Source organism: Echinops telfairi, unplaced genomic scaffold (assembly GCF_000313985.2).
Source record: "Echinops telfairi isolate 266 unplaced genomic scaffold, ASM31398v2 ScPeMD7_60;HRSCAF=208, whole genome shotgun sequence".
Classification (NCBI taxonomy): Eukaryota; Metazoa; Chordata; class Mammalia; order Afrosoricida; family Tenrecidae; genus Echinops; species Echinops telfairi.
Genome location: NW_022103958.1, coordinates 20,834,067 through 20,852,236, shown reverse-complemented (window position 1 = coordinate 20,852,236; position 18,170 = coordinate 20,834,067). Strand labels below are relative to the sequence as shown.

Below are 18,170 nucleotides of genomic sequence, written 5' to 3'. Positions count from 1 at the left end.
TTAGGCCCCTAACTTTGCAATTCACAATACCATTAACAGAAAAAGAAAGGGGTCAGAGATATAAAAATGGTATTTTCCACTTCTGAAAATCTCTTCTTTGTTTCAGGTCCAAAAGTACAGTGTTTTTCAGAGTAAGAAGAGAAAGAACATAACTCTGAAAACCATTGTCTCAAGATCATCTTTAAACTTGAACCAAACATGTCTTCTGAAATTTTCTTAAGCTGAACAATAGTCTAGTTTAACTTGTTAAAAAAATTCTTCAAGAACAGTAGGCTTTTTTAGAACAATCTACATAGAATCAAACTGATAACACAATGTGAAATACTACACAGCAAGGCTGACAGCAGTAAACATATATTCATGAAGGAGGAACAACTGCAACAGAAGGCGAGAATGGTTATACAACCTGAACGTAATCAAGGTCACTAAATAGTTCTTACAGAAACATTTGCATTGTGTGATTTTCTGTGTATAATCTCAACAACTTCTTCTTCTTCTCCTCCTCCTCCTCCTCCTCCTCCTCCTTCTCCTTCTCCTCCTCCTCCTCCTCCTTCTCCTTCTTCTTTCAAAAGAGAGAGGACATGAGCCTGATTTGGAAAACCAAGACTGGAAAATATGGGAGCCTGTGAGAAAAGTTAACTATCTCCTGGTTTGGAGGGATATCTGCAGTGTAAATTGGTGAAATGTATGGCCTCTTTTATCCCTACACTTTGACTACTCCCAACTTGTATTTCATCATTTCTTACAACACTTCTGAGGAGCATAAAATTTTGGGAATGGGACTTATCTTATTTGCAGGCAGAAGGTTCCTGCCATTGTGTTTATTCTGACTCATAGCAACCCTATAAGGCTAGAGTGGAACTGCCTCGATGGGTTTTTGAGGCTGTACATCTTTACAGGAGCAGAAAGCCTCATCTCTCTCTTAAGGAGCAATAGGCATGTTTGAACCATAGACCTGTGCTTAGCAACCCAACCCACAACCCATTGTACCAGCAGAACTCCTGAAGGTCTCTTATGGACTACCTTTAGATTCATTCAACACCTAATATCTTCATCCATTCTTAGAGGAAGGAGTAATTGAAAGTGGGGACACTTTAAAATATTGTTATAATCCATCCAGCAACAGGGTTATGTTGACGACAGTAAGGATAATGTCAGTTAGACCTTTTGAGGTGGCTAATCAGACGTGCCTCACAGATCTTTAATTACATGAGCATCATCATCCATTCAAGAGAGCCACAGGAGTCCTCTGACATTCAATTTTGGCTCAAGGACTACCCACCCCTGCCCCAACAGTGTTGCTGTACCTTCCTTAGACTGCATTGCAATAGAGGATGTTCCATTCAACCTTCCCTTCTTCATGTTCCTTCACTCAGGTTACACTTGCATCTCAGTCTGACACCTCTCAGCTTTCCCCATTTTTCTCTCCATTGTCTCTCAGAGAACCTGAACTAACTTACTTCTAACATATCAATAGCCCCTGTGCACAAAAGTGCTTGTCTGCTAATGGGAAAGCTGGAGGTTCTAATCAAAGAGAAACACCTGAGTAAGCCTGGTTATCTTCTTCCTGGAAGACAGGCCATTGAAAGTCTGCGAAGCCCAGGTCTACTCTGACTGGCATGCATGATCGCCAGGAGTCAGAACTGGCTCCACAGCAACTGGGAGGGGCTAATAATAAATTACATGTTAGGTTTCCACTAGACCATTTCTAAAAAGCTTAATGTATTTTAACATATATAATCACCTCAAAGTGGTCTGATGCACATGTTATTATTATTCACAGTTCTCATGTGGAGAAATTACATAAAATACAACATGATCTTTAAGATAAAATTATAGGCGGTGGATGAGAATCTAAAGCTCAGATTTTATGATGTTTACTTTGAATTTTGAGACATGTCAAGCAGTATATTATATATTTTAATAAATAAGAAACCCATAGGCAAAACAAATGTTGAAATGGTTTTCCCCCAAAGCAATTTTATTTCTTTTCACCAATAGAGTTCACATTTCATTATATGTATTAAAGCTATAAATTATTGTAAATAACTTTTATACCAAATATATCAGCGTTTACACATTCAAACTATTATAAGAATTCTCAGAGTATTAACATACAGTGATCTTTACAGTCTATGGAATATATTTAGGGTTTAGCACACATAAACACAAATATATCATCTGAACCATATGCAATGCGCACATACACATAGAAGGGCTTCAAAATGTTTGCAGAACAACTCCATTATCTTTGATTCTATGTTTCCAAAAACATTTTGAAGCCACTTCATGATGTGTGTATATGTGAACATACACATAGATCATTTGTTACGTTTTTATAACAGAAAAGAAAAGGATTCCTATTACCTTTTAATAACATGTTTTAGATATCTATGTGTATCTATTAGTTAATAAGAACATTGATGAATATAGCACTAAACAAACATGAAAATAATGATAAGTTAAAAAATACTAAATAAATATAAACACTGTTGGATTTCCTAAAAGAGATACTTTGATTTTCCAGTGTTGTCAGCCTGGTAGCATTAAAAATTACATATTTAGCATAATTATCATGTTCCTTGACCAATTAAAATGTTTCAGTGAAATTAAGATTCGTATAAGATAGTCCCAGCCAAAATAATAACAATATCTACAGTGAAGAAACAACATAATTCATTCATTAATTTAGATTATTTTCCAATTAATCTCCAGAGTAATATTGTAACTTTATTATTCCAACAAATGTCCTAAAGATTACCATATTAAGATATATATTACCAGACATCGGACAGGGCAAGATATGACAAAATAACAATTTATAAACTATCAAGGGTTCATGAGGGAAGGGGGAGTGGGGAGGGAGGGGAAAAATGAGGACCTGATGCCAGGGGCTTAAATGGAGAGAAAATGTTTGAGAATGATGAGGGCAATGAATGTACAAATTCACTTTACACAATTGATGTATGTATGGAATGTGATAAGAGTTGTATGAGCCCCTAATAAAATGATTTTTTAAAAAAGATACATATTACCTTCCTAACCATATTTGAACACATAATAAAAGTCTCTTTCATGAAACTTTTGTCAAATGATAAGATATTTTTAATGCATAATTAATATTTCATCTTTTTACTTTTTAGTATTCTGTGAAAAAAATCACTACCACGATTTAAATTGATATAATCCTTATTTGTTCAACTTTAGAAATCTATGGAATCCTTGTTTGTTACATTTAAGAAATTACTTGTTACATTTTAGAAGAGATTGTTACATCTAGAAATTTAAAATTGTTAAATTTTAGAAAATTTATAAATTATTTAGACTGCAATATAGTCTTAAATATTGAACCTATGTAAGTCCCAAATATTAACATGGACTCTAGTGGAAGATTTGCATTATACATTCAATGTGCACCGTGGCTGTACATCTATCATAGAATACATGGTCAGTAATGAAAAGAAAATACTAAAATCCTAGAGCCTAGATAATTTTCTTTACCTAAATGTCAAAAGAGAATTTAATGAAGATATATATATATTCATACAATATTATTATGTAGGTTGCTTAAATATTTTATTTATTAACATTGATACATAAAAATCAGAAAATTCATATTCTTTTCCCAGAAAGATTTTAAATGCTTTTGCATTCCAGGAAACTACAAGAACGTCATTTTCACCTTTTGTCTAACACCAATTTTGTATTATTATTTCATTTATGAAATATGCTGTCAACCTCACAGCATGAGCTTTGGAGGGAAGAGGGTTTGCTTTAATAGTTCTTCATTACAATATTGCCTCCAGAATCTTATGATTCGCTGACTTAGAGTTGACAGTTGTAAACTACAGTCTTTTCTTGGCAAGAGGTAACTTTGTTATCATTTTAAAACTTCACAATAATAATTTTCTTCTTCTATTTTTGTTTGTTTAATTTTATTCTTCTACAGTCAGAAAATGAAAATTGTTTCATATTTATTTTAAGTTCAAAAAGTATATTATTTCTCTATATGTTCATGTTTTGTAGTTTTGAGTTTTAAGTTCCATTAATAATTTGGTAATTTAGAAATTGATGAGAAAATATTCATGAGAAATTTTCATAAAATTATACTATCATTGACTCTTTCAAATATCAAGTTATTTTTCAGACTGCCTTTGTCAAAATCATTATTTTTAGTTTCAAGCATTTTTTAAATATACGTTGTGTTAGCTAACTAGTTTATATGCTACCAGACTCAAAGTAACATTTATCTTAATTTTCAAATTAGTGTTCATTATAGTTTTATAATACAATATAAAAATAAATTCCTTACTTCTTCTTGTGCCTGATGGTGTTCATTTGCTGACATTGAAAGAATGCTTTTTTCAGTAATTTTCTCCTTCTGTTCATCCACAGCAAGGGTCAACTAGGAAAAAAATACATATATATATATATATATATACATAAGTAATATTATAACAGCATAAAAGCAAGCTCCTATTGACTCCTAATAGCAAAATTTCATACAACTAATTCAGCATAATCAAGTAAGATGATTTTAAAAATCTATTTTCTCTATACTTGTCTGAACACAAACTTCATTTAGACGAGATCAGTTTAAAGGGCCATTCTTTATTTTAAAAGTTATACATTTTCATTTTCACTTTTCCTTTTATTGGTTTTAGATTTACTAAAATAGGTTTGGGGGATTCCTTAATTGCAGGAATTTGACAATGGTGAGTACTTTTAAAAAGCATTTTATTAGGATGAGCATAGCAGGGTTTTTGTTTGTTTATTTGAACTAAGTTGATATTTCCAATTAGATTTTTCATTGCCAGTAGAGAATAAATTGGCTCCAGTTAGATCAGAGTGGGGCATAAACCAAAAGCAAATGTCAATTCAAATATTCTAGAATGTTGCTAAGAAGGTTTTAAATCTCTTGACAAAGAACATGTACCTAGCTAGCTCAACAGCTACTACCAATCCATTCTATTTACAAACCCAGATTAACTTTGTCTTCTACTGCTGCTCAGCCGTGTGCTATAAGCAGGTAAATGTGACTCACTGTATCTTTCTTATGGAACCCTTTTAGCACAGTGGGTTACCCATTGCTAACCACAAGGTCAGCAGTTCGAACCCACCAGTTGCTCTGAGGGAGAAAAATGAGACTCTCTGCTGCCATAAATGAGTCCAAATTGATTTAATGGTAGTGAATTTGGTTTCTGCTGAGTATATTCCTTTATAAATAATCCCTATAGAAACAAGTGTTACTTTCAACAAAAAGGAACACCTAAAAATCACAATAGATTTTATTTTTGAATCCATTGGCATTAATCAATCTGAGTCAATTGCCATTAAATAGAAAGAACTTGATAGACTTCTGAATTGAAATATCTAATTACTTTCAAAGAATGGACTTGCCGTGTGGTATCTTCTCACTGAGAATGAGAAGAAAAAATGATGACCATGTTTTGTTTCATTTGTTTTATTAATGTTGTTTTAAACAGGATTTCTCAATTGTTTGCCTCACAAATCATGTTTGGTTAATCTGAATCCTTAATTCATACCCTGTCAGAGCACACACTGCTACATTTGCAATAAAACATGTAGCTCAATAATATGGCCCACTCCAACTAGCTGGATATTACATGCTAGAAGAACAGTACCATGAACACTTCATCCACTGATCAGGAACACTTCATCCTCTGATAGACAGCTCAGTAAATCAGAGATTCTGTTTGGTAGAGAAGAAAGGTCCAGGAATCTATTGGCAACTCTAACCAAGACAAAAGCCTGGTGATGTTTCCTGAAAAGGGCCAGTCACATTTTGCAGGGGAGTCATTTGCAGTAGCTCAACTCTTTCTGGTTTATATTGTCTATTTCACTGTAGTGTAAAATAGAAAATATATAAACAAAATGAGTCTTGCTGTTTTTCAATAAAACTTTATTTAAAAGAAAAAAGATCAATGTGTCATTGCCAAAAATTAGCCAACAGGCCATGATGGCCTGTCAATTCCTTCCCTAGACTGAGAATCAATGATAAAGATTTTTCACACACACAAAAATAATAAAGAAAATCACCAGTATTCTTAGGATAACTCTACCCCTTCAATATTTGCTCCTGTGATGACGTGATACAAAAGAGTGATAACGCTTTAGAAATCTAATATCAATTCAACATCCACATGAAAATATATGTGTGAATGTGGCACGGTATTTGGTGTCTATCACAGGTTCTGGAGAGGAGATGGGTATCCACAAGCACATCTATTCATGGATTGTGATAAGAGTTGTACGAGCCCCCAATAAAATGATTTTTTTTAAAAGAAAGAAAGAAAAGCCATTTCATAAAGCAAAACCTGAATTCAGGGAAAACTTTTGAGTAGGATTGCCTCATAGAACTTCTGTATGGAAGCCGACTGCTACATACACCCCCGACTCCAACACCCTGTGGGGCAGCGAGTGGTGTCAAACAGCCCACTTTTCCATCAGCAGTTGAGCACTAAACCACTGCATTACCAAGGCTTTGGTAAGATAAACAAAGCCAGAGCAGCAGAACTCTTTGGTACCACGGCAGGTAAGTCAGATTGTAATGAGGTTTCCCAGGACCATGACATTTAGAAATGCTTCCAAGAAACTCTTTTGACAGTGAGAACATTTTTTAGCTTGGAAAGCACCACAGCTGGAAAAACCACCCACATCCTAAGGCTCAACTCCTAAAGCAGTTAGTTACATAACCTCAGAGGAAAATGTACACCAACATTACCAACCGAAGCACAATACTAAGTGGGAGTGAGTAAGAGAGATGGGGAAATAAATGGTCCACAAACCACACGGAACGGGCCTTTCCTGAAAACAGGCAAACCATTCTGAATGAGATACATTTTAATACAATCAGAACACATTTTTGAAAGTATAAAGTCAAATCAAGAAAGTGCATTTCACCCTGAGGTATTAATAATATGCAATGCTAATAGCATCTCTCCCTCCAGCGAGTGGCATGGTAACAATAGCAAGACTCTTCTTTCCTGTCACTCTTGATGAAGGCCTCCTGCTTCTGCTTTAAGACCAAACTAGATGCTTTTGATATATTATTCTTACCGGAAATTCACAAAGCATTTTGCCAATTCACTTGACATTTCTGAGGCTAATTTTTCATGTCTCAAGGTAGAAACTTCAAATGAAAATTTAAAACAACAGAAAGTTGGCTAAAATTTGTACATAATTACATAATTGCAAAAAGCCAATTCCTACCAAGTGGGGAGAGGGGACTGTGAGCCACCTCTTCTAAGTGTATCATGCCATGTTTAAAGGCGAGGAAGCATTCCCAAAGAGTCATTGGGTACCCAAATCTAACCAGCCAAACAGCAAGGATGAATTCATCCTTTGGGTCAGACTTGGTGCTTTTTTTTTTTTTTAATGTAACAAAACTCGAAGATATCCTGTATCAGGCTAAAGTTAGCTCTACTTAATATTAATGGGAAATTTAGGGTGAAGAAGTATGTTTTAAAAGCAGTAACCAGAACATAGCAATAAAGAGACTGGTCAATGGTGGTAGACATGGAGGAAACGAGAAATATAATGGCCCTGTCCAAGGGAATTGAATAGAAGTGCTTCAAGAAGATGACGAAGGTAGAGTAAGAGAGGATAAAGGAAATAAGTTTTCCTCAAACAAAATTCATCCCCTCATTTCACCTTCTCTACAGTCCTAAAGAATCATACTGTAGAAATCCATAGTTCCACATAAAAGTCCCTTGTGACTGTCATAGGAAATGTTCTTCAGTCTGAGAAATTCTTCTAACCCAGTAAGCTCTACCAGGGACATCCTAGCAAGGAAGCAACCTCAAGACACCAGCTGGGAAGATACAGTCTAGACAGCACTCATCTCCTTTAAGGTATGTTCTTAATGGTTGATGGCTTTTCTTCTGTGTGTTTTTAACTCCTCCCCAAAAAAGTGCAGATGAAAGTTATAAAAAGTTTATCTGATAGTATATATGAAATGTGTCATAAGTTATCATTTCTAATCTTATCAGAGTTTTACTGGTACAAGGTAAAAATGAATTTTTCCTGTACTTTTATTGGGGGCTGTTACAGCTCTTATCACAATCCATACATTCATCCGGTGTGTCAAGCACAAAAAATGAAATCTTTACTGGAAAAAATAACTCTAAAATGGTCACTCTAGGGCTCAATCACTAATATCATTAGAAATGGAACAGTAACCCACACAACCTGCTCTCTCACTGTTTGAGTAATTCATATTGACATTCCAGATAGGTACTAGCCAAAGGGGAAAAAGCCCATTAGCCCAAGCCAGCTCTCACTGTTCTGGACTATAGTTACAGAGTTATCATTTCTCCTGTATTCAGAACATGGAATGATTCAAGTGGGAAGTAGATGATATGTGTTGTTTCTGATGACCTTAGGAAATCAGCAAAACCCAGTAAGAAAACTGAACATCTACCCACCCCTCAAAATCTAAATTTTACACCAGTAAATAATATTGATTTATTGATGAATTATTTGATGCATATTCTACATGCAGATCAATATACATAACAGTTTAACATAAAGAACAGGATGATCGTATATATTGACAATTTCCCAACTGGTCTGTTAATATACAAAAGACTGGGACAAATTACTTATTTATATATACAAAACACGGTTATAAAGGCCAGCTGCAGGTATTTTTTTGGAAAGTGCATTTTAATAAGGTCCTATTCAGTTAGGGAACAAATGGGGAAGAAGTAGTTTGCACTACAGAGTTTAGTGCAAGAGCTTTCTCTTTTTCTAACCACGAAATCAATCATTTGTCCAGACTGTGGGAGTCAAAGTTAGTTACTGAAAAGAGCTCCGTATATAAACAAGTCAATAACTCATTGTGTGTTATTGTTGAGCTGAAGAAGTCGGCTTTCAAAGAGCTGCCCCTGCCTCTCTCGGAATGAATGTCCCTGTATTCAGGGCTGGGAGAGAGCCCTTTGTTTCTAGCTATTGCTGACTGCCATTTATGTATGGGAACGGGAGGGGCCAGCTAGAAGAGCAGAAAAAGCCACTCATTGGTATCTTAGAAGTCCGGGGGTGTGTGGGACACAACGAATTTTTTTTGGCATAAATAATTTATATCTGGAAATGCATTAACGATACTGATAAAGAGTGGTCACACAACATTGTTTGGGAAGGGAACTATCTGATAAATAAGTCTGTATTATTTTACTACAATCAGGCTAATATCCTTGGCTCGCTACCTGTCAACAAAGATGAGACCCAAATTCAGGCAATGTTTTGAAACGTTCAAATGAACAGAATCAAACTTGTGGACAAGTAAATATGTCAATTAAATGCTATCTACTTCTGCCATAAATAGGAAGGTTGATTTTTGGGATTCTCGAACGAGTTTTTAAGGTGCATGAGGGTGTGGGGGCGTAAGGGGGTGCAAACATGCCCACAAGAACTCATGCATTTCTTTTATTAGTTTTTACTGAGCATGAAAATGAACTCATAATGAAGATACTATATTTTAGTTAGGATAATATAATTTCTCAAAGGAATAATTTCATATCACACTTGTGATAAGTTTGAGAAATTTCAACTCTAACTTTAAAAATCAATTTAGTTTTTAAATTTTAACTCTACTTGCAATTCATCAAATATCAATATTATCATGCTCCTATTTATTTCACCTTAATATTTATCAAATATCTAACATTTATTCAGAATCAAATTAGAGATTATAAAGAACCACATAACCAGGTTTCAAGATTTACAATTATGTTAAACAAATAGAAAATATATGTGGATTTTTAAATAAGTTGTCTTTGATATTTTCATTTTGTTTTTACTTCTGAAACCTTTTCTCAAACAAAAGCATCGTTCATAATTAGATAAAGCTGGAGTTATGGGCAATGAGGGATTGAGAACCTAGAGCTGAATTTAATGGGTCCCATTTCCTCTCCCAACTTAAAAATATTATCACATTAAATAATACAGCATACTTTCACATGAGCAAACACCACTAGGCATTTTACCTCGTAGGTGAAAGTAGGTTAGTAGCCATGGAGACAATAAAAAGAACAGAAACCGAAAAACTGTATTAGCTATGGCAGGGGAATTGCCTCCATGGCAATCGGTGAATAAATAATTCTTCTGGAATGCACTACTGAGACAGCACTATGGCTCAGGGAGAAGGGGGGGGGCTGCTCACAACACACAGGAGCAAACTAAGAGGGAAGGAGAGAGAAAGAGAGAGTGGAACGCATCCTGGCCCATCAAGCCCCAAGGAGGATATTCCTACTAGGAATAGTCCATGCACAGAGAGGACCATAGGGCCATCCCCACACAGACCCATAGCACTATTGGAGACAACACTGGAGATACAGTGTGGGAACTGTGCCCAGTCTGACCCCACCACACCATAGCAAAACATGAAGGGAGTGTAACAGAGCAGCAAGGGGAGCAAAGCAATGAAGTCCCCAAGGAATCCCTAAAATAGACTCTGGGGTCAGGGTTTGGCACCTTATTAGACTTGATTGAAAAGCACTCATAAAGATCATCAGACAGACCTGGAACTATTTATAGGCTGTTCTTTTTTGTTTGTTTTCTTTATGCCTATCTATAGAAGATAGGCAGGATAAACAATCCTGAGGAGAAAACAACAGGACCAAAAGTTCCAGGGGGGACGTGGAAGGTGGTGGGGGAGAAGGAAGGAGGAAGCCAACAAACCTAGGGAGAAGGGAAAACAAGTGATTTAAAATCAATGGAAGGAGGGCATAGAGGGCCTGGTGGGACTTGATCAAGTGCACCGTAGCCCAGAGGAATTACTGAAAGCTGAATGAAGGTCAAACATGATAGTGGGACTAAAGGAAAGTAAAAGGAAATAGAAGAAAGAAGTAGGAGATAAAGGATATTTATAGAGGTATAAATACAGGCAGATACATATATAAATACATTTTTATATAATGATAGGGACACATATCTATATACATATGTGTTAAATATTAAGGTAGCAGATGGACACTGGGCCTCTACTCAAGTCCTCCCTCAATGCAAGAAGACTTTGTTGTAATAACTTTGCAATCTGTGATGCTCACCTTCCCAACATGATCACTGAAGACAATATTAGTGTATAAACAAACGTGATGAAAAAAGCTGATGGTGCCTGGCTATCAAAAGATGTAGCATCTGGGGTCTTAAATTCTTGAAGATAAACAAGCAGCCATCTAGCTCAGAAGCAACAAAACCCACATGGAAGAAGCACACCAGTCTGTGTGATCATGAGGTGTCAATGGGATTAGGTATCAGGCATCAGAAGACCCAGAACAAAGAGTCATATCGATGTGAATGAGGGGGGAGTACAGAGTGGAGACCCAAAGCCCATCTATAGACAATTGGACATCCCTCACAGAAAGGTCACAAGGAAGGGACGAGCCAGCCAGGGTGCAGTTTAGCTCCAACAAAACATACAACATTACTCTAGTTCTTTAATGCTTCCTTCCACCCCACCCCCATTATCATGACCCTAATTCTACCTTACAAATCTGGGTAGACCAGAACATGTACACTGGTACAGATAAGAACTCTGGAGACATGGAACCTTCAGGAACAATAATGGGAGTAGCAATACCATGAGGGTAGTGGGAAGGTGGGGGGAGAAAGGGTGAACGGATTACAGCTATCAATATATAACCACACCCTCAGGGGGATGAACAATAGAAACATGGGTAAAGGGAGACAGCAGTCAGTGTAAGATATTAAAATAATAATAATTTCTAGTTATCAAGGGTTCATGAGGAAGGGAGGGGAAAAATGAGGAGCTCATACCAAGGGCTGAAGTAGAAAAAAAATGTTTTTAAAAGGATGATAGCAACATATATAGAAATGTGCTTGACACAAGGGATGATGGATTGTTATATGAGCTGTAAGAGCTCCCAATAAAATGATTTTTGAAAAAAAAAGAATTCTTCAGACTTGTTTCTTCAACATGGTCATTTCTGCCACGGTATGAGAGGGCTTCAAAGAGTTTGCGGCAAATTGTAATTTTCCACAAACCTTTGGAAGCCCTCTCATATTTGCTCCTGTTATTCTGCTCATCTGGAATATATTCAACTCTACTGGTCATGCAGCCAAACCCCAGGGATCCATTGAGCCCATCATCAGTGCAGGTTAGCCTAACTCCCTCCTCTCTACAACCTCTAGCGATGAGCAACAGTGTACTCAGCGTCATCTCTAGGAGGATGGTGGGCATGCAAACTTCACGAGGTGATACTGTGAGAGAGAGTGACATCAAAATGACCATCTATGAAATTTGTGTGTATTCTTTGGGCAGAGATTTATTGTTTTTATAAAATTTTACAGGTATATATCTATATTTATAACAACAAAAACATTTAAGCCCAGTTTGCATGCATTAATAATCTATAAAGCTAAAACTCTATGCTAATTTTCTTTTCAATCTTCTAAAGCCCTCCAGTCAGAGCTGTTATTATTACCAAATTATAATGATACTTGGAATCATGTGGCTTCATCCGCATGTGCTATAAGCACATGCTGTTCTCTTCATTGCTGCTCGCATTTTTATAGTCACTGATTTTGTCAAGTTTTCTGGTATTTTAACTACAGGATTGTGGTAATCCATATTTGTGACCCCGTATCAATAACTTTTCAGAATGATATATCAAAGAAAAAGTAGGAGAAAAATTAAGAAAGGCTTCTACTCAGTTACTATTAATGTTCTAATCATGCAATTCAGGGCAAAAGTCTTTGCAAAACAATTTAATTTGCACTCATACAATCAAAGAAATATTATATTCGAGTTTAAAACTATACTTATCAAATATAGTTTTGATAAACTGATCTTGTCCATTATTTTGTGATCAAAATTGAACTAACCATGACTGCTGTGATCTGCTTAAGAAATTGGTCCTCAGGGGGATGAGTCACCTAAGGAAATGGCTACACAAAGGAGAAGAATTTAACTCACACTATCCTAGGCCCACTGCTATAGGGCAGAGGGCAGGCATGCCTCCATCCTCCACCCTCCAACCTTCTCTACCTTATTCTGACACCAACCACCCCTCCCCGACTGCACATTACTTCTGCACATTACTTCTCTGCTGGGTTCGATTATAGGTTGCAAGAATCACACCGAACTCACAATCAATACTCAAGATTTGGGGTTTTATCAGGGAAGTTAACATAAAGGAGGTGGCCTGGCAGCATAGTGGGCTACACATTGGGCTCCTAAATATGAGGTCAGCCGTTCAAAACCACCAGCTGCTCCAAGGGAGAAAGATGAGGCTTACTGTTCCCATAGAGATTTACAGTCTCAGAAACCCATAGGGACAGTTCTGCTCTGTCTTACAGGGTCACGATAAGTAATAATTAACTCCCCCCACTTTTTTTTTTTAACAATTTATAAAAGAGTAAGAGTACATTTCTCTTGTTCAACATGGCTCTTCTCTGCCATGCTGGAAAGCATGCCGCTCTCTGATCCTTGGCCGCTCAACCATGTGGTCCCGTGGTCTCAGTCTTCTTCCCTGGTCTGCGTGCTGCTTCCTCTGCTGCCCTGTCACTCCGGACAGGGGTCTCACACGAGCTCCCTTGGTGGCTTTTTCAATGGTCCTCTTATATGCAAAGAGGCTCTCTTATAGGGTAAAACTGACCAATCCCCTCTAGACTGTGGCACACACCCAGTTTGCATGGCCTCATCAGAGCATTTGAGCCCATTAAATTCAAAGCAAAGAGGTCAGCTCAAAAGATTGGGGGAACTATTTTGGGGGGCTATCTAAAGGTTCAAATTAGGAAGATTTCTCAAAGGACACAGGACAATCACGGAGCTTATTATGAAGAAGTTTTCTGAAAATTGACAACTGCATTGATGAAGAAAACATGCCCAGGATTTTTTTCCCTCCTCACACACAAAAAAACACCTGCTCCATCTTCATGGGTTGAAACATTGTCTTCTGAGACATTCATTGAGAAACCTACCATCCGCCTCTAGCCCTGGTCTTGCTCTTCAGTTTTTTGGGTCCCCAAACTCAATATTGAAAAGGAGCGTGGTTTGAGTCCCTTGGGAAGCCAAAGCTATCACCTTGACGTGGTATGCAGTGCACAGAGTTCTTTGCGGAAGCATCGAGATACATGAAAACTGCCTTCAGAAGTGTATTAGCCTAGACTGAGGAGGACATGTTAAGAAATAATCATCACATTTTAATACTTGTGATAGTTAAGTTTTATGTCAACTTGGGTGGGCCAGGATTCTCCGATGATACGATCTAAAACAGTATGTCAACTCCATGATGGGATCTTCTGTGAAGCAGCCAAGCAGTGGTGGGGAGAAGAGACCTCCTTTATCTGGTCACACCCTTGAAACATGGAGAGCAGTTTTGTTCAGGTGTGGCCTCCTCTTAGTATAAATTGACAGTGTGGGAAAGCTAGCTCACTTCTTAGTATAAATTGACAGTGTGGGAAAGCTAGCTCACTTCTGCTGGTTTGGGATCGTGCCTGTGGCTTGTCAAACTCCTTATCATCCTGATCCCAGGAGCCATCTTCAGACAGCTGACCTAGGATTCATTCAGCTTGGCATCCACCAATCTGTGGTTTTCCTGCTTCGGCTTCCTGTTTCCTGTTTTTCAGTCCTGCAGCTACAGGAGTCAGGACTGAATTGGTTTTAATGCAGACTGGCAATTGTCAATGTTTACAGAAGCAGGGGTTAAGTACTCAATGTATCACATGGGGTAAATCTGCTGCACAAGACCTTTTTAATATGTTAAAGAGCAAAGAGGTCACTTTGAGAACTAGAGTTCACCTGGCCCAATCCATGATATGTTTAATCATCTAGTATGCATATGATAGCTTGACAATAAATAAAGAACACCGGAGAATAATCGATGAATTAGAATTAAGGTGTTGGTGAAGAACAATGAATATACCACAAACTTCCAGAAAAACAAATCTATTTGGAAGAAATACAGTCAAAATGCTGCTTAGAAGTGAGGGTGGTGAGACTGCTCATGCACTTTGGACATGTGATCAGAAGGAAGCAGTTCCTGGAGAAAGACGTCATGTCTGAAATTACCAGCCTCTCTGTGGGAGAAAGATGAGACTTTCTACACTGTAACGATTTACAGTGTCAGAACCCCACAGGGACAGCTCCACTCTTTCCTAGAAGGCCGCTAGGAGTCAGAATCAACCTGATGGCAGTGAAATGGATAGCCAACTAGTCACCATCATTAAAGTTTCATCCAACCTGATTCAAAATTTGTATTTCACATGTGATTTACAGCTCTCTTCCAACCAAAGCCCACACTAGGAAAAGAAGTGCATTGTGTTATTATTCTTGGATTTACTTAGACTTTTTCTGTAGAGGAAAGGTGTATTCCTACCCATCATTCTGGCCTTGAACTCCATAAAAGAAGGCAAATGGGGAACCTTGTTCCCTCCTTCTCTTCCTCATATGTAGATTGTTGGTAGTGGGCAAGAGTAGGAGGTCTGGCTGGGAATGCTTCTACATTTTAGCAAAACCTGTGGAGTATTATGTTTTACCAACTCTTTGAAGGAATACTCTATCTTGATAATGATGGCCTTTGCTGTAATTGTGGGACCAATGAGAGAATTTTTCACTTTCACCTTAATTGTGGACATCGCTAGGTTTGAATGACTCCTATCATTTCATTTAATGTTTTAAGTTGATTACTCATGGGGTTGTGTCTACTTTTCCTTTTCTTGCCTATTATTAGAGTGATTGTATTTTCTCATTTCCATGCTTTTTGCTCACAATGCCTGGGACATTACTTTTCTAGTTACTTATTTTAAAACATACACTTAAACATATTTTCCTTATGATATCCAAAGTTAATCAACATCTGTATGCTCCCATTAGCCAGATACCTTAGTAAGCTCCTTCTTCCCCTCTACCCCTTGGACCCACGACCTCCCATAATACAATTATGTAAATTCAGATGTTAGCATGTATAAGCAGTTATTTTGATAACCTATATATAGTATTATTTATTTGTTCTTATTCAAGAGGTTTCCAAACGTTCATGGAAGAATTTTATCTTTTCATTCCATTTTCCACGAGCTTTTGAAATCCCATCACTCAACACTTCTTTTTCTTGAAAATATTGTTTATTTTGTTTCACTGAATTCTTGAGTAATTATTTCATTAGAGTGTTTAAGTGGTTAACGGTTTTAAGTTCTTGCACTCTGGCTATGGTGCTGTTTTGCACATCAGGCATGAGAACACATGAGTGCTTTCTGAGTATAGAATTCTAGATTCAGCATAATGTCACTTCATCACTTTGAATACATTGGCCATGGGCATCTAACAACTAGTGTAGTTCATTTGACCTTAAAGCTATTCTGATTCTCATTCTTTTATAGTCAAGCTTGCTTATTTGTATTTTAATTTTCTGCTGAGAACCTTTCAGGACTTTCTCTTTATCCTTGACATGCAACAATTCCAAGAAAATGCCAGGTTGGGGGGTTTGAAATTCCCTTTGTTCAATTATTATTATATATGTCTAGATTAAAGACTTAGGTCTTCTTTTGCACAGTGACTCATACCTTTGATGCTCTCCTCTCCATTGCCTCTTAGTAGATGACTGCTTCTTAAGGCCTGTCTCTTAGATATTTTTATATATTTTTCTGTCTTCTGTCTTTCCTTTTTTTAAAAAAATCATTTTATTGGGGGCTCATGCAATTCTTATCACAATCCATACACACATCCATTGTATCAAGCACATTTGTACATTTGTTGCCACCATCATTTTCAAAACATTTTCTTTCTACTTGAGCCCTTGGTATCAGCTCCTCATTTTTCTGCTCCCTTCCCCACCCTCCATCCCTCATGAACCCTTACTAGTTTATAAATTATTATTATTTTTTCATGTCTTACACTAACCGATGTCTCCTTTCACCCACTTTTCTGTTGTCCATCCCCCAGGGAGGGGGTTATAGGTAGATCATTGTGATCAGCTCCCCATACTTCCCCCACCTTCCTGGTATGGCTACTCTCAATCTTGGTTGTGAGGGGCTTATCTGTCCTGAATTCCCTGTGTTTTCAGCTCTTATCTGTACCTGTGCACATCCTCTGGTCTAGCTCAATGTGTAAGGTAGAATTGGGGACATGATAGTGGGGGCAGAGGGAGTATTAAAGAACTAGAAGGAAGTTGTATGTTTCATCAGTGCTAAACTGCACCTGACTGGCTCGTCTCTTCCTTGTGACCCTTCTGTGAGGGGCAGTCCAATTGTCTACTGATGAACTTTGGGTCTCTACTCTGTACTCCCCCTCATTCATCTCGATATGAAGTATTCTGTCTTTTCATGCCATGTAATGAATTTTTCCTTAGATTTATTTAGATTTATGGAATGAAAAAATGTTTAAATTATTTTTGAGAATTCTTTCTTGCTGCTGTTGTGGTTTTGTGGCTATAATGTTCATTAACCCATCTCTGAAAACACTAATTAGTTCCATTTTGTTTGCCTAATTATTTCTGATCCTCCCAAAAGTGGTTTTATCCATTTTCCCCATTTATTTTTTTCTTCCCGGTAGCTTACTCTTCAATTGGCTGGTGGTCCTTGTTTGTTCTTCGTCATCTCAGATGAAGGATCCATTCTTGCCAATCCAATTCCAAGTAGTTTCTACCTTTCAAAAATATTTCCAAGTTTGTCTGCTAGCAACACCTTTTTCCTTTTACTGCATATGAAAGAACTTCAAAAAACTTGTGGAAAAATGTAATTAATAACAATAGGAGTTTTTGGAGTTTCCTCATAAATACAATTACTTCTCCAATGTATTTTTCTTTTCCTTAACTGCTCCAAGTCATCGGAGCCTGTTAAAATTTTGATACAATTCTTAAATGTCCATAAGCCCAATTTCCTCCCTTCATATTTTAGAGAGAGACTTGTGCCTCATCCCTTACAATACCTAATCTTTGGAACCTAAGTGCCCAAACTGCCAGATGCCTTTGTAACCACATGTGTTTGTGGGCATTTCCAAGTTGGAAAATAGTGTTTGTAAAAAGGGGGTGAGTGAGGCAGCCCACATTGAATTGACCAGAACCCGACCAGCTGGAGATTTTTGAGCCTGTCCAGATTTGACTTTGCTTATGGATGCAGACTTCACAAGGTTCCAACTGGAATGAAGACTCTTCGTGTTGAAAAATATGATTGTCTTCTCTGAGAACTGG

The 18,170-nt window shown here is 37.2% G+C and overlaps 1 protein-coding gene across 1 annotated transcript in view; it reads right to left on the bottom strand.

The window, feature by feature from the left end:
• DCDC1 (doublecortin domain containing 1) overlaps positions 1 to 18,170 on the bottom strand; it is a 497,394-nt gene that overhangs the window by 286,946 nt on the left and 192,278 nt on the right. The window contains exon 8 of the mRNA XM_045291000.1: positions 4,313 to 4,405. Within this exon, the coding sequence (XP_045146935.1) occupies positions 4,313 to 4,405 (93 nt within the window). The remainder of the gene's footprint in view (positions 1 to 4,312; positions 4,406 to 18,170) is intronic.